This window comes from Chenopodium quinoa, unplaced genomic scaffold, assembly GCF_001683475.1.
Source record: "Chenopodium quinoa cultivar QQ74 unplaced genomic scaffold, ASM168347v1, whole genome shotgun sequence".
NCBI lineage: Eukaryota > Viridiplantae > Streptophyta > Magnoliopsida > Caryophyllales > Amaranthaceae > Chenopodium > Chenopodium quinoa.
The window spans coordinates 2,162,102-2,186,561 of record NW_018744718.1 but is presented as its reverse complement, the minus strand read 5'-3'; the positions used below and the strand labels follow the sequence as shown (position 1 = coordinate 2,186,561).

At 32.7% G+C, this 24,460-nt stretch overlaps 1 protein-coding gene across 4 annotated transcripts; it reads left to right on the top strand.

The window, feature by feature from the left end:
• The first annotated feature begins 12,902 nt into the window (after nucleotides 1-12,902).
• On the top strand, nucleotides 12,903-23,969 carry LOC110703334 (coatomer subunit beta'-1-like). 4 transcript variants are annotated; one of them, XM_021881124.1, is made up of 26 exons: nucleotides 12,903-13,146; nucleotides 13,320-13,340; nucleotides 13,463-13,524; nucleotides 13,628-13,682; nucleotides 14,984-15,020; nucleotides 15,109-15,434; nucleotides 15,523-15,654; nucleotides 15,747-15,895; nucleotides 16,534-16,602; nucleotides 16,948-17,098; nucleotides 17,202-17,267; nucleotides 17,748-17,936; nucleotides 18,220-18,360; nucleotides 18,453-18,527; nucleotides 18,649-18,825; nucleotides 18,911-19,002; nucleotides 19,100-19,216; nucleotides 20,004-20,118; nucleotides 20,206-20,277; nucleotides 20,776-20,972; nucleotides 21,062-21,155; nucleotides 21,675-21,781; nucleotides 21,986-22,166; nucleotides 22,383-22,482; nucleotides 22,986-23,054; nucleotides 23,511-23,969. In XM_021881124.1, the coding sequence occupies exons 1-25, from the start codon at nucleotides 13,144-13,146 to the stop codon at nucleotides 23,003-23,005; spliced, it is 2,748 nt and encodes a 915-aa protein (XP_021736816.1). In that variant the 5' UTR covers nucleotides 12,903-13,143; the 3' UTR covers nucleotides 23,006-23,054; nucleotides 23,511-23,969. The 4 variants fall into 4 exon arrangements, 2 of the variants coding, with proteins under 2 accessions (XP_021736816.1, XP_021736817.1); XR_002507669.1 differs by having other exon boundaries at nucleotides 12,904-13,146; nucleotides 22,386-22,559; XR_002507668.1 differs by having other exon boundaries at nucleotides 12,904-13,146; nucleotides 22,383-22,559.
• The last annotated feature ends 491 nt before the right edge of the window (nucleotides 23,970-24,460 follow it).

The following is a 24,460-nucleotide window of genomic DNA, read 5'->3' as shown; positions in this document are numbered from 1 at the left end:
GCTCGGGAATAATCATCAACAATAGTCAAAAAATAACGAGCTCCACACGAAGAGACATGTCGATACGGACCCCACAGATCACAATGTATTTTTTTCAAAAATCCTAGAAGCTCTACCATCACTCGAAGGAAATTTATCTTTAGGATGTTTAGCACGCATACATACCTTACACCCTTTAGAAATATTATGTTTATTGCCACTGACATGAGGAAGTAACTTAACCACTTTTCGGAGGGATGACCCATTCGACGATGCCACAACTCCAAAGTCGACATTGCTTTGCCCACATCAACATGATTCACCGAATCTGAATTGCTAAAATAGTATAGTCCGTCTCTCCTAGCTCCCGTTCCAATCAACTCCTTCTTTGATCCTGTACAACACACATATAAGAATTAAATTGGACAGTACAACTAAGCTCATCAGTGATTTGTGACACAGAAATCAAATTGCAACTCAAATTAGGAACATAAAGAACCCCCGTTAGGATGAGCTTGTCCGACAAACGGACAAAACCAATTAAAGAAGCCAATATGGTGTCACCATTGGGAAGACCAACTGGACACTCAAAACTCTGCGTATCAAACAACCAAGATTTGTCTCCGGTTACATGATGAGTTGCGCCTGTGTCAATAATCCATGAAGTAACGTCAAATTTTCCATTCAAACGATTGTTTGGAACATTAACATTACCAAACAATCCCGTAATTGCATTAACGTTAGAAACCGAATACTTCCCCCCTGGACGCAAAAACCCTCACGACCATGATTGATAGGGGGTGATAAAAATAATGTTTCATCATCTCCGTTCATTGTATGGGTTTGTAAAGAAAAAAATTTTTTAACCTGCTCTTGATACCATGCTAAAATATTTATGAGAATATGATAAATTGAATAAACTCAATCACTTGAATTACAATGATGATGGCCATGGCCAATAAATAATACATCGTTCACAAACCCAATAGATTAGGAAATAATCAAAGATATATCCTCAAAAGATATTATGCTAGGCATAAAAATATATACTAAGCATAAAATATGGAAAACTAAATATATCCTAATAATTTCCCAAAATATATCCTCCAATATATATTAAGCTTCCTAATAATGAGAAAATACATATCCATTATGATGTGTGATTTACAAGGATTTCAAAGAACACCCAATTTTAGGAATTTTTATGAACGAAAGTATCTTTGATTTGTTTGTACTTTTAGCTAATTAGTCGTCAAAAAAACTTGCGTGGACCTGGTCCACAATAATGTTATTGTGGACCCGAGGTTTATACACACGCAATTGACATTATATTGAACATAGTAACCTTTAATTTTTATATAGTAACTCTATTTTTAACATAGTAACCTTTATTAAAACTAGTATAACGTTTAATATTATTGTGAACTTAAAGTATAACGTTATGACCCTAATTTTAACATAGTGACTTTTATTATTCATATTAATCGGTATATAAAATATTTTATTAAAAAAATTAACCTCTTATAGCCTATATATAACCAAAATGACTTTTATTTCAACATAGAGACCTTTTTTCTATTATAGTGACTCTTTTTTTATCTAATAAAACAACCATAGTTTTCCTGATGTTAGTGGTCCACAATGAATTAATGTGAACCAGGTCCATTTAAGAATTTGTAATTAGTCGGTAGTTTCCGGGCATGAAATAGTGGTAAAGGGTTGTTAGAGAAGATGGATATGCTAAGGAATATACCAACACACAACATTTTTATGCGGTTAGCCGGCTTAGCCCTATACCTATTCATGTTATCATGTGCAATTGTGCAACCCTTTATCATCCAACTTTCACATCCACTTTTTCAATTTACTACTCCTATTCTCCTCTCAATATTTATATCACTTAATAAGCTACTCTTTCTAATGAAAAAAGGCATTACCTTTCTAATAATGTTTGTTTTTTTTTTGTTTTTTGTTTTTTTTTGTTTTTTTTTTGCTGCATATGACTATGAAAGTTCTTTCTAAAATGCTTTTCATTAGACTACTAAAAATAAATAAATGAATGAAAATAATTATGAAAATGCTTGACTTATGGCACATTGTTAATTTTTCTTAAAAAACTACATGGGGTCGTGGTATTAAAGAAAGAAAATATGTTACAATTCTTAAGAGGTGTTGTGAGTGAGAGAGTGACTAGTCATATAGTGTGACCATATTTGTTTATAAGAGTAACTATATTCATATCAGTATTCTCAACTATTCATAAAGTACGTCATCTTAATTTGTACATTATTATTTTAACCTCAATTCATTATATTATATGAGTAACATTAATTAATTAAAGAAAAAGTAACTCAATTGGAGTTATTCATGCCCTTTTGCTTTGACTATTAAAGGAATAACTCAATTTGTTTATAAAGGTTAGTTACCCTATTTCTGTATTGGAGTAACCCCTCTCTGTTAAGTTAATCCGAGTTGATCATCCCTGTAAACCCCAAACTCAATTTATTATCATATAAGTGGGCAAACCATCAACTAATAGTATGATTGATCACATACTATAAAAATTTGTGTTTCTCATGAGTCATTACTATCACGTATATATTTACGTTTACCAGCTCATGATACTTTTGTATAGCTTTCTATTAGTAAAAATCACTCATCATAAGTTGATACATAAAATAAAATTATACTTTAATACTTATTCAACAATACGGAGTATTTTACTTCAAAGGGAGTACTATGTAATACTTAATTTTATTATATTACTATATACGTAGGACCTGTTCACTTCATCTTAATTTCAGTTCATCTCCAATCAGTTCAGTTCAGCTCCAATCAGTTCAGTTCAATTCAATTCAGCTCCAATAAGTTCAGTGTTCAGTTCAGTTCAACTCAACTCAGTAAATGTGAATAGACTCGTAGTACATTTTATTTTAAATTTTTAAGGATAGAGAAAGAGAAAATATATTTGAATGTAAAAAAGGCAATGTAGGCAGTGTAGTTACATATTGTTGGAAAAGTACAAATATAGTATTAGGGTAGGAAAAGTGCATATAGATATACTCATTAACAGCAAACCGGTGACGAGGACGGAGGACCATGAATTCATGATTATGTTACATGCATGGCATTTGGTAGCTCTATACTTCTATCTGATGTCAAAAGTCATTAAGTCAACTGCCTTAAATTAAGTGACATCAATGGAATTGGAAGACCACTAGACCAGTGTCCAAACTAGTGGATTAGCAAAGCTTAACATGATTTGAATTACGAAAGTTAAATCAAATATTGGGAATAGCCTCGAGAGAACCACTGACCTTTGTATATCTTTTCTTTTATTTCTTAAGTGATAGGAATAATGAGATGAAATGATAACAAAAAAATAAAAATAAATCAGCAATTTTTGTGTGTGGCTAGCTGACACGGACCAAGTAATCCTTGATCGACAAGTAAAATATGACCGAGTAACCCCTGATTAGCCAAGTAATCTTAACCAACCAAGTAATCCCTGATCGATTTAGGGCATGTTCTGATTCACTGAATTGAACTGAATTGATTGGAGCTAAACTGAACTGAACTGAGCTGAATTAAACTAAACTAAAATTAAGTTGAAGAGAACATACCCTTAGTAACCCCTGACTGAGTGAGTAGCCCTTGACTGAGTAACCCTTGACCGACTTAATAATAGCCCTTGACCGAGTAACCCCTAACTAAGCGAGTAACCCCTAACTGACCAAGTAACCCCTAACCGATTTAGTAACCTTGACCGAGTGAGTAACCCTTATAGCACTAACAAAGTAACCCCCATAATGATTAGCCACACTATATGGCTAGCCACATATGAAAATTCATGATTTTTTTTTTTCCAAATATATTGTCTCTTGTATCTGATTTTCTGTATCTTTGTTAGATGAGATCGTACTATCATTACAAACCACTTTATATGTAAGTTGAGTTGAGAGGAAAAAATCCTAAGATTAGTAGGATAGGGTCACATACCTACAATAACTCACAAAACTAGACAACTAGTCATGATAAATTGATCATAATTTAAGCTGATTTTACACAAATGTTTCTCGTTGTAGTGTCTCTATATACATTATACTTGTACTATTATTAATCTATATATGATGCTTTTATTCTATTTTTCTTTTGTTTTTAATATTAATATTAATATTAATATATTTTTATTTTTAATATTAATATATAGGAGTGCAAATGTGCAATACACGATGTAAAGTTATTTTTACCACACACATCCACACCCGCTGGAAGTAGATCTCTAGAGTTTACATTATGAGTAATTAACTTCTTTGATTTGACCTTCTCACGTTCGTATGATAAACACACATTGTGCACAAAGGTGAGGGCCGTAATTTAAGCTACAACTTTTTTATTTGTCAATTATATTCAGTCAAATTGAAATTTAACACATATAAGATTTTAGTGGATCACTAGACATTTAAATAGGGTCAATTAGGCCTTACTTTAAGCGTTGCTTCGACTAAGTATGCACTAATAACATATACGGAGTATAAATCAAGTCTCAAATCATCAACGTTGTGCACGTATAAATACTTTACAGGCATACAAAGTTTTTTTAAAAACAGTTGTAAATATCGCGTTGGTTTAGGGTGTTTAGGCTTCAAGCTAGATTCATCATCTCATTTTAGGCATGTGAATTATATTCATCAATATGGTTAATTAATATACCATCATAAACTTATTTTTTATATGCCAAATTTGTTTAAAATTTGACATCCGTTTTCATTCTAGTTTAATTGTCACATTATCTTATGTGATAAAATTTTCACTCGAATTTTTTTCTCAATGTAGGATGTGAAACATTCGCTCATTCTCACTTCCTCTACTTTTTTCTTCTTTTTGTAGAAAGAGTCACAAAAAAGTAGTAATACTGACGAAATTTCAATTTCAAATCTAATACGCATACCCATATATATATCACCTCAAGTCTTTTTAATGCATCAGAAATGTGTCAAAATAAATTGAACCGGTTAAAACATGTACTTCTGTATAAGACGGAGGGAGTATCGATCTGTTTAAATTTGTCCGGTACTTCTAAAAACACTCTTTTGACTTATTAAAAGGAAATCAATGTTAGAGATATGATGGGTCCATTGGACAAAATTGAAGTTGAAAGAAGAAGAAAGTCAGAAAATGAACACACGAGTAGAGCGTAGAGTGCAACATGGGCATCTGAATAGCAGCTGCTGGTAAACCGTTAACAACAGCCATGCAACTTAATTTTACTTCAGGTTTCTACAGTTGGACAGCTCTGCCGCTTGAGTACAACCGTACAAGTCGCCAGGTTATGATTCTTCACTTTAATACATAGTACAATAATAATACGGAGTACAGTAAATGCAAGTGACAAATAACTTAAGTTGTTAGTGTTTTCCGATCTAGTAGGAGCTATTGAGATTGATTCTCATCATGTGTCTTGTGGCCGGCAAACTAAACTTAAAAAATACTCCGTATACAGTAATTTTATTTGAATCGTCGTTAAGTACTTAGAAATCGTAACATTGATTTAACATCGAAACAAAATCCACTTTCCATTATCCACAATTAAAATTAGTTTTAATAAGTAAAAATCAGGACGAGTAAAAGTTAATGTACCACAACTATATATGCTTCATAATTTTCTTATTCTTAATTACAAGTATATTTTAAAGGAAAAAAAAATATAGGCAGCCCTTAGGGTTGCATATAAAGCTAAAAATGAAAAGAAAAGACAATAATGTCAATAAATAAACATTTATTTCACCGATTTATTTGTGAATTGTCGATAAATTCCCAACTTAATACTAAAAAAGGAAGTATATTAAATGGTAAGGGCTGCATATAACATTACCTTATTTTAAATGATGCGGTGGGGTGCAGTAAAAGTTACTCCCTTCGTTTTTAAATACTTGCTCCATTTTTATTTTTTGCACTATTCATTTTTCCTACTTTGACTAATATTTGTGATTTATACATAAGAAAAAATATAGTCTTGTGGATACTTGTTGGAATCATCTCAATGAATAGATTATTAATTTTCAATTGTTAGAATTTATACTTATTGATAATTAAAGATATTAGTGATCAAAGATTAGTATCGGCATGCGTGTCCAATAGAAATGGAGCAAGTATTTAAAAAGATAGGGAGTATTCTGAAACAAATAATTTGTTTTTTTGCGTGGATTAGTAAAGTTACTCCACATTGGGCATTTATGAGTTATGCCATTCAGATCCATTGCTAAAAAATACGTTGTAAAAATTATTGAATTCCAAGGAATGACTTTTCTTGACCAGTTGACCCTACATTTTAAGAAATCAAGGGTGAAAGAGCATGTTATTTAACATATAATGTTACATGCTAATAATAATGATGAAAAGTACTATTTTAAAATTGAGAAAGTGAACCTTTGTCTTCAATCCTTGTATTTGTTGATTTTAACATCTCATTTTTTAATTTAATTTTATATATTATTACTATTTGCATGCTTCCATCATCGACATATATGTACATAAAATCAAGCCGGATAAAACCATACATGTTGAGGTTTGATCAAAGTCGTTTCCTTGCCTTAGAAAATATTCATTAATTGGTTTTAGCACTATTCTTTAGTACTGCTTTGCTCTGCAGAAATCTGCTATGTTTTACTGAAATCTGCTCTGCCCTACTCAGTTGACTCAATCGGCTGATCGGCTCTGCTTACGCTTACTCTGCTTTCCCCATAAACTCAAAAAAATAGGGCCTTTCACTAATTCTCTATTTAGCCTTTTTGACATACATATTTTGCTTTTGGTTGAAGAAATTCATAAATAATTAATTTACATTTAATAAAATATAAATAACTAATCTATATAACCATAAGCTATATATGGGACGTTGAGACGCAATGATTGTGAATTAGTAGTGGTGTTGGGATCTTCAAAGGATATTCTATTGTAGCACAACAATAGTCAAAGCTAGTAAACTACTTCAATCCTAAGGAAGTTGCTTGTTTTGATTTTCTTTGGCCTATAAATTGCTTACAAAGATTGAGGCAAAAGATGTACCGTACATAGTGGAATGGTCTAAATTAAGGCAACGAACATAATCATGATCACTCTATTAAGTTTATGCTTCTCTTAAGAGAATGAACGAACAAGCAATATAATGGAACGTAACATGTGGCAAGAATGCAAGATACATGTACCTATGCTAGCTATTTATTGACGGATCTTAAGTATTGATTTGATTTTGAGATTATGTTAGATTTAACTTATGCAAACATATCAGGACGAAGTATGTATGCTATTTTCTCCCTTTCTTTTTATTTGTCCTATAACGAAAGAACTTTTTAGACGAGATAATGCTTGCATATCCATACTTGCTGCTATATTGAATGCTGAATTAATGCCCTGTTAGCTTAGCTCTTATTCAAAGCTAACACAAACTAAATTACATTTTACATACCTTTGAGGCTTTGACTCAACTTGACTTTTTTTTACTGTTTAAAAATTTCAAAATTGATGAACAGAATTCAAACAAAGAAAGTATGTGTTTTACATTACTTCAACATTCCGAACAATTAGGCATGTTCTGATTTATTGAACTGATTGGAGATAAACTGAATTGAATAGAGCTGGAATGAATTGTTTATTGAACTGAATTGATTGAAGCTGAATTGAACTGAAATCAAACCAAAGAGAACAGGCCCTTAGTCACATTATTTTTATTGAACTACTAATGTGATAATGGAATTCGGATATAGCTTAAGGACTTGAGAGTATATAATTATCAGATTTGAGCCTAGCTACTTTGTTGATTAATGTACGAGCTTCAGGGTTGTGTTTTGCTCTTTCTTGCACACAATAATTGTGCCTTTCTAGTAGTTAACCTGTGTTGTTTCTTGTATGACATTTATCAACTGCAGGCATCAGAGTGCATAATTTGGAACTCATATCATTAGTGAATGGTATTGTTGACATATCTTTTTATGATGATTGATGACTGGTTTAAATTAACTTCTTTTGAGACAACATACAACATACTTACACATACTGTTGCAAATCAAAGCGTTGTTGTATTGCTTACACTGACTTATTCATTCATATTTCATTACTTCATCGATTCATTTCTGAAACAAAAGTTTTCACATTCTACCTTGCTGGCTGCATAATTCACTTACTAATCATAGGAAGTATATACGTAGTATATTATTCACAATCAAAGCGGTATGTCTTCACATAAGGATTACAAAAAATGATTAAAATTAAAGTCGTACTTACTAGAGTTACTATCTCTACTCGAATTTGGTTGTTATGTTACTAGTTCTTATACTCCAAGTGCTATACGAGATTCTAATCCGATCATATCGTGACTTACAACATCTTATATCATACATAATTGTAGATTCAAATGTCTACTGAATTTAATCAAAGAGCTAGATTTACGGGTGGCACATGACATTGTAGTCAACATTCAACAAGAAGGCATCATACATTCATACACTAAAAAAATCTACCATTGATTTGTACAAGGATCAAATCCAACGGCCCAAAGCGTGTTGGATGATGATAAGATGATACAACTGAAGCTCTTATAAACTTGTGTGCCTAAATTTCTAAATGCGTAGGCCACTAGGCCGTAAGGTATCCAAACTCCTTCAGGCCACCCTAGTCAGGCCCAACCTAAAGGCCCAATAAATTTTTTCTGACATGAAAATAAAGCCATAAAAGTCCAATAGAAGTCAATTTGTTAAATTCCCAAAAATAAGAGGTCTTTGTTTAAACCTAGTTCTTTGCTCGAACAATGCTCGAATATCTCTATTTTAGATTTAAAAATTGAGTTAAAATTCTATTGTAGTAGGAAACAAACAATACATTTTTTAGATTAACGATTAAGGCCCTGTTCTTTAGAGCTGTTCTGCTCTGCTGAAATCTGTTTTGCTCTGCTCTACTTAAAAATAATACTTAATATTGAATTATTATAATAATAATTAATATTTAAAAATAATTATATATATTTAATAATAATTATAATTAATATTGAATAATTATTATAATAATAATTAATATTTAATAATAATTAGTATATAATAATTTATATTGGATCATAATAAAAATAATAAATATTTAATAATAATAATAAATAATTAATATTTAATAATTATAATATGAATAATTAATATTTAATAATTATAATATTAATAATGAATATTTAATAATAATAATAATAATGATTAATATTATTAACATAGTTAACATAGTAGTAGTAGTAGTAGTAGTAGTAGTAGTAGTAGTAGTAGTAGTAGTAGTAGTAGTAGTAGTAGTGCTTTGCTCGGCTCGGCTCGGCTCGGCTCTGCTTCAATCTGCTGTGCTATACTGAAATTTGCTCTACTCTACCTATAAACTCAAAAGAACAGGGCCTAAAGATTACAGGGAATATACATTTTATAGATTACAAATATTTTAATTATTTAAAGTTGTTATTGTTTAATATTTAGGTTGTATTCTCTCTTTTTTTTTATAATAATTTGAATTTGTTAAATCGCCAAAATAAGTGGTCAACTTAGGACCTGTTTCAATTTACTAAACTAAATTGAATTGAAATGAACTGATTGGAACGAAACTGAACTGATTGGGGCTGAACTGATTGGAACTGAACTAATTGGGGTTGAACTAAACTGAACTAAACTTATTGGAGCTGAACTAAACAGAAATGAATGGAGCTGAAATGAATTGTTTATGAGTGGAGGAAATTAAGAAAAACTGAACTGAACTCAACTGAATTGAACTGGACATAATTATTTCAAAAACTATTACTTAATACCAAGTACAATCAAATCAACGGCATATCTTTACCATTTTTTTTATAGAGCATATCTTTATCTATATATCTATAAACAATTTTCATGTTGCGCACCATTGAAATGCACAAGCTAAGCTTCCTTTCCACACATGAACAATTCATTTGAAAAAGAACTAAAAAATAACACCACAAGCCTTGCCTAACAATAATGTAGTATTTTGAAATGAAAAACTTATCTAGCAAAACCTTATAGCTCTTAATTCTATCCATAAGCAAAAGAATTCTTATCCATAAGCAAAAGAATTCTTAATTCCATTAAACCATTAAAGTAAAAAAATAAAAAATAAAAAAATCATCTCAGTAATAGAATATAAAGAAGCTTGATAATATCACGAAAACATATCACAAATGTTAGACTGTTAGTTTTAGGGTCTGTTCTCATTGACTGAATTGAGCTAAACTGAAATGAACTAAGGTTGTGTTTGGGGAAGATAGATTTCATTTCAAATGCATCATTTGAATTATGGAATTTGAGTATTTCAGATGACATGGTTTACCTTGTCATTTGAAATCCTTACCTTCATGGGTTATTACTTGGTAGTTGTATAATTTGGGCAAATTCCTCATTTGAAATTCTTGGACATCCAAACACTATAATTGTCCCAATTCCGGAATTTCAAATGAAATTCTAGAATCCAAACACACCATAAACTTATTAGAGCTGAACTAAACTGAAATGAACTGGACTTATTAGAGCTGAACTGAACTGAACTGAATATTTTATAAGAGAAGGAAATTAGGAACTAAATTGAAAATAGACGTATGAAAATAGACCCTTAGACTTGTAGAGCTGGATGGTAGTGAATCTTTCTAAAAAAAATATTGGGAGTCGTTTTCCCAATCATTGTTGTAAATGCAAGTAGTGTTCTTTTCATCTAAACTTATTGGCCTTGAACATATACTGATATACGTATATTATGTAATTTAAACTTATTCGCACTTTTATTGTTTATAAACTTAATGCCTCTTTGTCTTTTGCTTTTTTAGACCTTAATGATGGTATGATTGAGTTTTGTCAAGGTAGACTTAGATTTATTTGAACTTTTTATCCATGCACGATTTTTTATTCATTAATATATGAAAGGATAATTTTCTTAATTAGACCATATAAATATTGATTAATTTTCTACTACTTGTTAGATTTTATTATTATTATTATTATTATTATTATTATTATTATTATTATTATTATTATTATTATTATTATTATTATTATTATTATTATTATTATTATTATTATTATTATTATTATTATTATTATTATTATTATTATTATTATTATTATTATTATTATTATTATTATTATTATTATTATTATTATTATTATTATTATTATTATGCGACCCTATTCATTGAATTTTTTTTAGGACTTATTCATTGATTCTAATTATGTGCAAATTGAATTTACAGTTAATAAATATATTATAAATATGATATTTCATTTGTCAGATATTAGAAAAAAGAATAATGTTAAAAGTTTATCTTCTTTTTTTTTGTTTTTAAAAAATTTATAACTCCTAAATCATTGTGTAATTTTTTTTTTTTATAATTGAAATTACACTGAATAATGCCTTTGTATATGTTATCTCATTTGCCATATAGTAGGATAATAATTTTTTTAATGTGAAAAGATTATCAAACAACTATTCATAGGTATTATTTACTGATGTGACTCGTAAAAATAAACTTTCAAATCTTATTCATTAATTATAAAAATAAACTTTCAAATCTTGTTCGTTAATCTTGCTGTCAACGACTAGCTTGTGCAGCGACATGTTACCAATGATGCTTCTTGCCCAATTTGTGGGGTTGTGAGGGAAATAATCACACTCTTTGTTTGATTGCTCTACAACATAGGAAATATGGGACCATAGTGAGCTGATAGAGTACGTGACCAATGCTCCAACCGAATAGTTTGTTGCTAGGTAGAATTAGCTATATGGAAAAGTGGAGGGAGGAATCCTTCGACGTATGGCAGCTTTGATTTGGGCCGTTTGGTGATGTAGGAACTTGATAATTTTTAGAACAAACTCCCAAGCCAAATGCAGTTTTGCTCGCTGCGGGGTATTGTAGGCTAGTGGAGGATTATATGGAGTATGCGAACAAGGTGATTTGCCCTGCTGTTCAAGCAAACAATTGGACAGTGGCTTGATGTAAAATGCCCCCTCGTAAGGATGTATTAAGGCAAATGTAGATGCACACATCACTGTAGTTGGCACAATAGAGCTTGGTCTGGTGTTTAGACACGCTAATGGCTGCATACTTTTAATAGCAACTAAGCTAACCGAGCTTTCTACAACGGAGTGTGTTGATGCTCAGGCTGTCCGATAAGTGGTTTCTCTCGCTAAGAGGTTTGTCTACACAAATCTATGGACCGAGTTAGATATTGTGAATGTTATAAAAGCTATCTCCTATGAGTTAGGTGCTCGAGCCCCAACTCATGTCGTATATGATGATATTAGATTAGATAGAGCTTGATTTAATGTTTGTCTTTTTCTCATGCCAAAAAAAGTTGTAATACGGTAGCTGCTTATGCGACAATTGATTTATTCGATTCTAATATAAAATGTGAATCTTTTCTTTTATTGGCTAAAAGGATGTCATTGTTTATGTAGCGCTACAATCAACACATAAATTTAACATGCATTCCAAAATTCTAGGGCGGGGGTGATGAGAATCGATCACATGATCTCCTGAAATCGGGAAGGAAGTTTTAACCACTTGAGCTATCCCTCAATTGGGGTCATTTGCTCATTCAACCAACAAATAAGTAAAAATATTATTTGTTCTTTTGTTGATTAAATGAGCAAATGACCCGGGTGTACAAATTTTACTTTATTTTTTATTTTTAAATAACAAATTTTACTTTTTTTTTTTTGAGGGAAAATAACAGATTTTACTTTTTTTTTTATGTAAGTAACAATTTTACTTTTTTTTTGTAAGTAACAATTTTACTTTTTTTTTTTACCTTAATTACTACGGAGTACAATTCATTATTACAAATCTTAATTAGGAAGCATACAAAATATAAATTACGAATAATAAACAATAATATATGAATCCACATTTGAGTCTCCCCGAAAAACTACATTCTCCAAAACGCTAACACCCCTTTCTCTCTTTTATCTCTCTTCCCTCACTTCACTTCGGCGCCATTGAAGCTCCTTCCACCTGATCTCTCTATCTCTCTCTCTTCACCTCACTCACTCTCTTTCTTCTTCTGCAATTATTCCATTTCTCAATTTCAATCTCATCGCTAATCTACACTCGATTGTCGGCAGATTTAATTTACCCTAAAAATGGTGCGTTTTCTCTCAATTTCACTACATTTCTCACGATTTTCAGATCTGATTTGATTTGATCTCTTTTCCTTCAATTTTCGTCATTATTTTGTGTTTTTGTTTCTCATTTTTTGTTGAATTTGGTTGAGATCTGATGGAATTTTTGTTGTTTTTGTGTTTTGTTCAATCGACAGCCTCTTCGACTCAATATCAAGGTAATTCGATCGATTAGGTTTTTGTATTTGTTTCTAAATTTCTGAGATCTTTTGTTTGTTTGATTTGATTTGAATTCGTGCATTGTTGTTCAATTTGTTGATGTTTGATTTGGTTGGATCAGAGGAAACTCGCGCAAAGATCAGAGCGAGTAAAGTCTGTGGATCTACATCCAACCGAACCATGGTGATTTTCTTCTCTATCCTTCATTTTTACGCTACATTATGATTACGATTTCGTCTCGAGTTGAGATAATTACAATGTCGTATGATTTGTTATTGTGTTGCAGGATTTTAGCGAGTCTTTATTCTGGAACTGTTGTTATCTGGAACTACCAGTCACAGGTATGATCATAATAGTAATGGAAGCTCTTTGATTGATTTTCCTGTATATGATATTAGCTTAATTGACTTTTTGTAATGTTTGATCATGCGGCAGTCATGTACTATGCACGATAAGCTATTAATTAATGATCAATTGTTTTTATTATAATGTTTAATTTTGAGTTAGTTAATATGTGACTAGAAGCCTGAATGTTCGAGAGATCGTTGTACACAATGTCTGAGTGTGGGAGACGATTTTGTGGGTCTTGGACCTTTTCGCCTTGACGAGTGTACTGGTTGTATGTCTGAAGTGGTTTCGAAGCTTTAATGCTACTTATCCTCCGGAATCCAATAACTGAACATGTCGAACATAGTTGTTTTGGTCTTGTATTAGTTTGAATAGAACTCTAAGGGGATATTTGGTGAAGGTTGGAATGACTTCCATTACTGTTGATTTAACTTACTGCTGTGCCATTTAGCCTTACATGGGAATAGGTTGAGCTGAGCTGTCATAGATTTAATCGAGAAAAGAGATTGATTTCTGAACTATAGGTAGGACATGTTTGTCTGTGTGTAGTTTGAAAGTTTGGTGCTTCTTGATACATAACCAGTTCTTATGTGAAGCACTGTAAACCAATGGAAAAGTTGATTTCTTGAAGGTCTTTTTCTGATTTTTTTTTTCCGTCTAAGCTGGCTACTATCTGGTGTTTGGAGTTTAATGCCTGTGTCTTCATCTTGATTGTGCCTGTAGAAATTATTATACTAGCTAGTAATATGTATGCGAAGGGTTAGATAAGCTCAAAATCAGGAGTTGTTGCCAGGAGGAGAAGTCAGATGACTGTAAAATTCTATTTAAGCTAGAAAACACAGAAAGTGCATTTTCCAAATGTTTTGGGTCTTGCACTCCAGCTTCCCTTTTTAATCTGCAGCCTTTCCATGTATTTCACCTTCTAGGTGAGTATCTATGCTTATTGTCTCTCTGTTGTAACACATAAAAATTAAATGGAAACAAAGTTGGAAACATATTACTGGACTTTTGTGTATAAATCTTAAAGTGCTAGGGGATTATCTGCATAACAGTTCTATCATTTTGTTTATGTGTGGATTATTATATGGTACACTTGTTTTGCCTCTGTTGTGAGTTAGGACTGTTTAAATGCATTTGGAGTTGTGATACTACTTTGTCCTGTCATTTGTACCTAGAAATTTATTGTGTGCCTAAGTGGGTGTCACCCAGATGTTAATATTTAGAAAGTTCTGGAGACTATTTAAATTCTTAGAGTTTAATATTACTGACATTGGCACAATTTCTTGTCTAATAGACCATGGCAAAGTCTTTCGAAGTATCTGAGCTACCAGGTATATCTTTTGCACATAATGTTGGATCTTACATGCTCTGTGCCATTTTTCGCTGATTGATTAATTTTGTTTCTTTCACTGTTTGCAGTTCGGTCAGCAAAGTTTATTTCACGAAAGCAATGGGTTGTTGCCGGAGCAGACGACATGTTTATACGTGTCTACAACTACAATACAATGGATAAAGTTAAAGTATTTGAGGCTCATACAGATTATATTAGGTGTGTAGCTGTGCATCCCTCTCTCCCTTATGTGCTATCATCATCTGATGATATGCTCATTAAGCTTTGGGATTGGGACAAGGGTTGGGTTTGCACTCAGATATTTGAAGGGCATTCCCACTATGTGATGCAAGTCACTTTTAACCCCAAAGATACTAACACCTTTGCTAGTGCATCCCTTGATCGCACGATAAAGGTATGCGTTTTTGAGTACATTTCAATAATTTATGGACCATCTCTTCGAATGTTTTTTAAAGTAGGAATCATGTTGATGTATTTTTCAGATCTGGAATCTTGGCTCGCCTGATCCAAATTTTACTTTGGATGCCCATGTTAAAGGGGTGAATTGCGTTGACTACTTTACCGGTGGTGACAAACCATACCTGATTACTGGTTCTGATGATCACACGGCAAAGGTTTGACATATTGCTGAGGCCTCATCATGTTTTGTTAATTGCTAATGCTTGATTATTGCAATTTAACCCATATGTGTGGCATTTGCATACAGGTTTGGGACTATCAGACAAAGAGCTGTGTCCAGACTTTGGAAGGGCACACACACAACGTTTCGGCTGTCTGTTTCCATCCCGAACTTCCCATAATCATCACTGGTTCTGAGGATGGAACAGTTCGCATATGGCATTCAACTACATACAGGTGTGTTGCCTTTTGATTTTAAATTACTCCCTCTTTTTTAATCGTTCTCCCAGTTCTCAAGTTTGCCCATTTTTTGTTATATATGTTTCAGAAAAATTTAAAATGGTTATATATTATAACAATACAACGAGACAAATAAAATAATATTTACGTCATTACATTTCAAAGTAATACATGTGGACAGTGCAAAAGTTAATCTGGAAGGAGGGGGGGGGGGGGGGAAGGGAGTAGTTTGTTTCAGCATCAATCAAATGCATTTTTAAAAATTTCATCCTGACCTCCTTTTTTCCAGTCTTTGAGTCCGATAAGTGGAGCAAAAGTAATTTACTATGGCTTCGTGTTTCATTTGGAGTTGGTATATGAGATTTAGACGATGCATAGGTCCTTTCATTTGTTTAATTGGTAGAAGAATAAGAACATTTTATTGCAAGGATCTGAGAGACAATATTTTCGACCACTTAATTGTTGAAAACATTTTTTTTAGAATTATATGGGTTTTTGCTTTTTAACGTAAGTTATATTTCAGATATTTAGTTATTTTTTTTGTAAATCAAAGTTTATATGTCAATTTTTTATTTGAAGAATGCACTTTTTGAAAATTGAACTTCATTCCCTGATTCCTTGAGTTTGATTTGCAGGCTTGAGAACACTCTCAACTATGGTCTTGAAAGAGTTTGGGCTATTGGATACATGAAGAGCTCCCGTCGGTAAGTTTTAATTCTATAGTGCTTCTTTGGGAATCACCTAGCAATTCGAAAACAACCTTAGTTGTAGGTTTAATGAACATATTTTTGGGCATCAAAGCTCAATCAATCTAAAGGTCGTGTGCTTCGTTTGTTTGCATCACTTGTAATTAAACTTCTTTTTGTTTCTCTGTTATTCTTTTAATGTACTTGGTTATTTGGTTTGTCTTTATTTATCTCTGGTTGGAAGAAAGTGTGGTAAAGGCTTGATATCATGGAGTCATTGTTCTGAGCTATGTTAATTAGTTTATTTTTGGCAGAGTTTGTTGTAGATATGGCCTGACTTTATTTATTTTAAATTTCATTCAGTGTTGTGATTGGATATGATGAAGGAACCATCATGGTGAAAATGGGTCGTGAAATCCCTGTTGCTAGCATGGATAATAGTGGAAAAATTATATGGGCTAAGCATAACGAGATTCAAACTGTTGATATCAGGCGTGTTGGTGCTGGCTATGAGGTTTGAGTCTGATAGCATGTTTTTGCACTCTATTGTCAACGAAGATGAATTTTTAATTTGTTTACTTTCAAGGTTTTTGATCTCTGATGTCTCCTTGTGTTAGGTGACTGATGGTGAAAGGTTGCCATTGGCTGTGAAGGAGTTGGGATCTTGTGATCTTTACCCACAGGTGAGGCATTCATGTTGCCAAGTAGCATGACTTGAACTAAAGATTACATCAAAGCTAAATGAATATTTCTTGTGCTATAAAGACGGTGATGCTACCTTTTGGCTTTTTCTTTATTTGTGCGAGGAGTTTCAGGCTTTTTCTGCTCCTTTCTGTTTAGTACAGTTTATTTTAGTAGTTAACTGAATGCTGAAAGCTTTAAAGTGATTTCCTTAACCTCTCAGTGGTTTCCAATCGGTCTATATTATGTCTGGTCGTCTGGGTTAATTTCGTTCCTGGTCAGATGTAATTGCTATGGTGTATTTTTTCAGAAAATGAAATCAACACTAACATTTTAAGGAAATTTTTTTAATTAACTTTAAACTGAATTTCTGTGTTTTCTAGTGGGTTTATCAACATATTACTTGTTTTAAGCTCCTAGTGGTTTGCCATTCTGAATAAATGGACATTATTCTTATGTTTTTTTTTTTTTTTGGTCTCCAGTTTTTAAAGCACAACCCAAATGGGAGGTTTGTCGTGGTTTGTGGGGATGGAGAGTACATCATTTACACTGCTGTTGCTTGGAGGAATAGGTCGTTTGGTTCAGCTTTGGAGTTTGTTTGGTCATCTGAAGGAGAATATGCTGTCAGAGAAAGCACTTCTAAGATCAAGATTTTCAGCAAAAATTTCCAGGTTCTTACTTTATATTTCCTATCAATTTTTCCGTGTTCCATTTCTGTTCATTTTGTGTGTATCTTTGGGGCAAGTGTGAGTTATTCTGCATGGTATCTGTTTATTTGTGCAATGAGCTTGGGGGGTTTGATTTGCTGTTTGAATGCTTCTTGTTTCTATAGTTATAATATTAAAGAGTTTAGATGATTTATATGAGAATTGTTTGCTTATTGTTTTCTTTTCTAATGTAAGAATCTAGTTTGTTGGTTTTTTTCGTTGCTGAGTTGTTTATGGATTCTTACAGGAAAAGAAGAGTCACAGACCAAGTTTTTCCGCAGAGAGAATATACGGTGGAACTTTGTTGGCCATGTGCTCTAATGATTTCATTTGTTTCTATGACTGGGTTGAATGCAGATTTATCCGTAGGATTGATGTCAATGTTAAAGTAAGTGTTATATCTATAGTTTACCTTGTAGTTTTAATCTGTCACATGTGGCTGCATTTACAATGTATGCATTCTTTAATTGATCATTGCAGAACTTATACTGGGCTGATAGTGGTGACTTGGTGGCTATTGCTAGTGACACATCTTTCTACATCCTTAAATACAATGTGAGAATTGCTTTCTCTTTCTGCATCCTTCTCAGTCAGTTCTGCTCTTCTTCCTTGCCACTATTATTCAAATTCTCATGAGCTTCTGGGTGATGACTGTTGTGGCTTATGATAATTACAGCGCGATGCTGTGTCAGCCTATGTGGATAGTGGAAAGCCGATTGATGACCAGGGTATAGAGGATGCATTTGAGCTTCTCCATGAAACAAATGAACGTGTGAGAACAGGAATTTGGGTTGGAGATTGTTTCATATACAATAATTCCTCCTGGAGGCTGAATTATTGTGTTGGTGGTGAGGTATATCCATTTAAACTCTATGTGGATATTCTTTCTTTGAATAGAATGGTCTAGATTTTCCTGAGAAACTATGTTTTGGCTTCAGGTAACCACAATGTTTCACTTGGACCGTCCAATGTATCTGATGGGCTATCTTGCTAGTCAGAGTCGGGTGTATCTTATTGATAAAGAATTCAAGTGAGCTTCAATTTTGCAGCCTTCAATATAAAAGTGGATGTTGCTGTGATCTATATTACTAAGCTCTTTTTTTGTTGTTCCTCTTTTTGTTTTGCAGTGTGATAGGTTACACTTTACTGCTTAGCTTGATTGAATACAAGACTCTTGTGATGCGTGGAGATTTTGAACGTGCCGAGGAACTTTTACCTACAATTCCAAAGGAGCACCATAATAGGTCAGTTTAACTTTAATATTCTATAAAAAAAAAAGTTCGTTTTAGAGATACTTTATCCTTCATTCTGTTAAAAGTTTAGACTTTGGATTTCCACCTTGTTTTTTGGTATGTACCTCTATGTTTTTTTACCTTAATCATAGAGGTACATACCAGTATATATCGACAGAATAAAAACAACTGTAATATTGAAAAAAATAAAATCCAGATTGTCCTCGGCATTTATTTGAAAATATCAACTTCTTGTGTTGTTTAATTATACCAGTACATACTAGTGGAGTTGTGGATTTTAGTGGTCTAAGTTGTGTATTTGCAAGAGTGTAATTGCAAATATTTAAAAACATGAGAGGTGGGGGAGGGGGGATAGCATGAATCTTTGTGCTATTTATGAGTAGAGATATTGACGTATATGATTAAAATTAATGTATTGACCTAACTAGCGTATATTTTAGGCAAATGAGCATTTTGTTTCGAAATTTTGATGCACTAGACTGCTACATCACATAGCTGGGGTTACCCCGACCATCACTTATTAATCTGTACACTTTGACCGTTTTTCTCTCACTAAATGATTCCAAATGTAAAATTAAAAAGTGACGGAGGGAGCTATATATTTCTTTTTGCCACTTTTTTGTATGATCTGAATGCCTTTTTACAATTGATGAACATTGTTGTCATGAGTAATATTGACATATTGTTCGTGGCACACAATTTTTTTTATTTATTATTATTTTTTTTTTTAAATCTATACACTAATTTTGGATATTCATTGGTAAAATCACATTCCCAGTGTGGCTCGCTTCCTTGAATCACGTGGAATGGTTGCTGAGGCTCTTGAAGTGGCTACTGACCCTGATTATAAGTTTGATCTTGCCATACAGCTTGGCAGACTAGAAATTGCAAAGGTAAGTGGTGGTAGTTGTACAAAAATGTTGAAGCTACCGATATGAGATTGCTGATTTATTTAAAAAAATTTTGTTTCCACTCTGCAGGAGATTGCTACAGAAGTTCAGAGTGAATCTAAGTGGAAACAGTTGGGAGAATTAGCTATGTCTACTGGAAAGGTGATTGATTGCTGTATGCCTGTATATGTATCTCATTATTCTTTATTTTCTTTTACTAATTTGTATTTATTATGGAGTTTCTTGTGAAAGTTTTGCTACTATCAGAGAAATTCTGTCATGAGTAGCAAAGAGATTGTTCCACCTTGTCATATTTTGATGCTGTGTCTACATTTTGGCCTTTGTGGGATTAATCCCTGATTGTTGCTCAATTCATCATTAGTAGGAAACTAGGGATATAATGAGGTATCGTGCTGTGTATATCATTTTTCCACAGGGTGTGTATGGCTTGTGGGAATTAATTAGAATGTCAGAGTGGTAATGTTTGGCTGACCAGGCAAAAGCAACCTACTTGTAATAAACTGACCTAGGCTTTAAATGTGTACAAAATTGGCCCGAACTTAAACTGATCGGGCCCTATGGTTTATATGACTGATTGATAATTTATCTATAATTTGAGGATTTCTTTTTAGGATTCTCATTGTTTCTACTATATTGCAGTTTGAAATGGCAGAAGAATGCTTGAAGCATGCAAAGGATTTCAGTGGCATGTTGCTTCTTTATTCTTCAATTGGAGATGCTGAGGGAATTTCAGAGCTTGCTACCCTAGCTAAAGAACAAGGGAAAAACAATGTTGCTTTCCTTTGCTTATTTACGTTGGGTAAATTGGAAGAATGTCTTCAGCTGTTGATAGACAGGTTAAATATCGCTTCAGAGAAAGGCTTTTGTTTAAGGTGTCTGTCTTTTAATCTCTTAACTGACGTACTGAATTTGATTAATTTTGCAGTAACCGAATTCCTGAGGCTGCTTTGATGGCACGTTCTTATCTTCCCAGCAAAGTTTCCGAAATTGTTGCCTTATGGAGAAAGGATCTCAGCAAGGTCAGTTGCTTGTCAATCGCATTTGTGGATGACCTGGCTTTTAATCAATTTTGGTGGACTTTAGATCTTTTGGTTTTTAAAAACAAAAATATTCTATATTTCAAAATTGAAATGGACTAAACAAGAGCTGGGGATGTGCTTTATGTTCATGCTTCCCATCTTTATCATCTGAAGATGTGTGGCAGCCTGGGCATTCGAAGTATGTTTCATATAATCAGTGCATTTCTTTTTATGTAAGTGGTGAGCTTCTGAATAGAGTTATATAAGTATGTTTCACGCATGGATAAGTTTCAAGTGTAATTAATGGTCTGTTTCCAGCAAGGTTTGATATATAGACACCTACATAAGGTAGAATATACAATAGTTTCTTAAATCAGAAATTTTCCTGTATTTATATCGTTTTGCTGGTGATTGCTTTATTGCCTTTCTAAAAATTAAATTAACTGTTTATTTATGGCGTAAGTAGAAGTTGAAATTGTTTCATTTTAAACCTCATAGAATTTTCTGCCCTTGCTACAGGTAAATTCAAAGGCTGCGGAATCATTGGCAGATCCTCAGGAGTATCCTAATCTGTTTGACGATTGGCAAATTTCTCTTGCTGTTGAGTCTAAAGTTGCCGAGACAAGGTAGAATACTTAAAGAGTCTCCTCATCCTAAACATAATTTGTGTTTTTTTTTTTAGTTTAGCATAATGGGTGATTTTTTTATAGGTTGATACTATGTGAATGTGGTGAACTTTTATTCATATGAGATTCTTCTTCTTTTTTTTTTTTTTTTTTTTTTTGGGTCATACTTAGAAACCCGAATTGACCTTTTATTAATATATGCAGAGGCAGTTATCCTCCAGCTGAGCAATACTTGCAATATGCAGAGAAATCAAAAATTGATCTTGTTGAAGCCTTTAAGAGTATGCAGATAGAGGAAGACCAACCTCTTGAAAATGGCGACACAGTACATGAAGACGAGGTTCATGAAGACGAGGTGCATGAAGATGAGGTTCTTGAAGATGAAGTATGTACATAATCTTTTTTTTTTTTTTTTTTTTTTTTTTTTTTTGGTTGCCGTAAATAATGCTGTTTGGAATGAAGTTTTTATTTTTCTTAGAGAATGTAACATGTATTTTCTAGATTGAGTAACTGCTAGCTTTCTATTACCCTTTGTTTCTTTGAATTCTTGATGAAAATGTTATGAAAAAACTAATGTTCTTATCTTTTGTGTCTCTTTAAGCAGAATGGAGCAGATGAAAGTCAAGAAGAGGGTGTTGTTGTAGATGCTGATTCTAATGATGGCGCTGTGCTCGTCAACGGTAACGAAACCGAAGAATGGGGTACGAATAATGACGGAACCCCATCAGCTTAAAGGCAATTGGTTGGGCCAGTGTTGAAAATCCAAATTTTGTCTCTGGTGATTAATTGATTTTTTTCCTCTTCTGAAGTCCAATTGCTGAACTCTTTCTTTCCATACCCTTATCATAACTTTCTCATTCTTGAATGATGACTTCTTTCGATTTTGGTATTGAACCTTGTTTGTTTTCAACTGTTGGTTAAAAATGACCGCTCTCTTGTGAAACTAGGTGCACTGGTATTGTTATGATTTGTTTAGGAAATGTTGTCAACTCTGTAAATTTACTTGTCTGCAAGCCATGGTGATGACAATTAGAAATAGTTGGCTATTGCGCCTGGGTTGTCTCTTCCATTCTGACTGTAACGTTTTTGTCACTTCTCACTATTGTTACTGACTCACTTGTGCTAGTTGTGCAACATATAAAAATATTCGTTTTTCTGTATGTTTGCGGTGGTGTAACTTATTCTTGTTGTCTTGATCTTGCAGTGCTTACTCAACATCCATAAGGTCCCTTGTATAACTGTTGATTTTGGCTTGTATACATCCTTGCATAAGGTATGAAAATATGCTTGAGTAATTTTTTTCTCAAGTGTTGTAGTATAGTGTTACGATTCAAAGTTGATCAAATTATTGATCTTCACAAGTTTATTATGAGAATTCTCTTCCTTTTTTTGTGTTTTCACAAATCACAATTGCCTTATTTTTTGTGGTATAGTTTAATGTCAGTGAAACATGTACTTTATGTTTTAGCAAAACAATTTATCAGTAATATATAAGCAAATGTACCTACTTTTGGATCCGAAATCGAGTTAGATAATGTAGTTCTGTGAAATCAGTGCTTTTCTGAAAGATCAGACTTTCCCTCCATTGCTGATTTTTTTTTTTTGCATGTTCGTGAGCCTGCTAATCCCGTAAATATTCAGTTTTGAATATAGGAAGTCTTTACTTATATTCAGTGTTGATCTTATTGTAGTTTCTAAATTTTTTATTGCTATCATAACATTTGCGCAGGTTTTTGAACGGGATGGCAGATTTAGGGGACTGGATTGTTCACCGTTGCTATATGGTTGTTTTGTACCGCTTGAGAGTTCCATTGGAGGGCCACATTTTAGATACAGTTAATTCATGCTCCTAATGTTTTATAGTTAATTTTCATAGGATATTCTTTGTGGCCTTCTCACCTTCCCTTTATAGTATAATACAAATTGTTAATGTGAATGTAGAAAGTTTTTTTTTTTCCTCCTATATAGTATGTCTTGGTTGTTAGATCAGGGTGATCCGCCCGTAAGATTTGTTTTTATCTATTTGGTTTGCACGATACGGCAATTATTTAGTAGGAAATTATGCAGAGGCATGTCTCTAATAGAGTGTAATAGAGCCATGTCCTGTGAGAGTAAAGTAATAAGCATTGTGTATTTGACCGCTTTGTTTTCATATCTACATACTAGTTAATCTTGAGAGATTTAATTATGGTATCTTGTCGCAATGAAGCCTTCTAATTTATTGTTTTATACCCATAATTATCCTGTTCCAGTGAAATTATGTGTAAGTAATGACGAAATTAGTTGATTAAATTAGGCTTATCCAGCAACGGAAAAAATGAAGGGAAATTCTTGATTGAATATCCCGACGGACTAATTAAGTTTACAGAATGACTACATAAGTTACACGTAATATTTTTTTTTTCCACAAATGACCTTAATGAGTATGAGGCTAATAATCTAATTTGATTAAAATTTAAACTATAGGTAGTACAAAAAATTCCACACATATGCTCAATCAAGTTTAAGAACTTGTTCCTTGACATTTTGCTAACCCCGTTCTACTTTCCAATTGTATAAAAGTACAAACACACAAAATCAAGCACAAGTACAATTTTTTTTTTCCTTCCCCAACTCGACCAATAAATTGCAATTATATCAAGGTCTATCAGCCATTTATTTTCTATTATGGCTTAAATT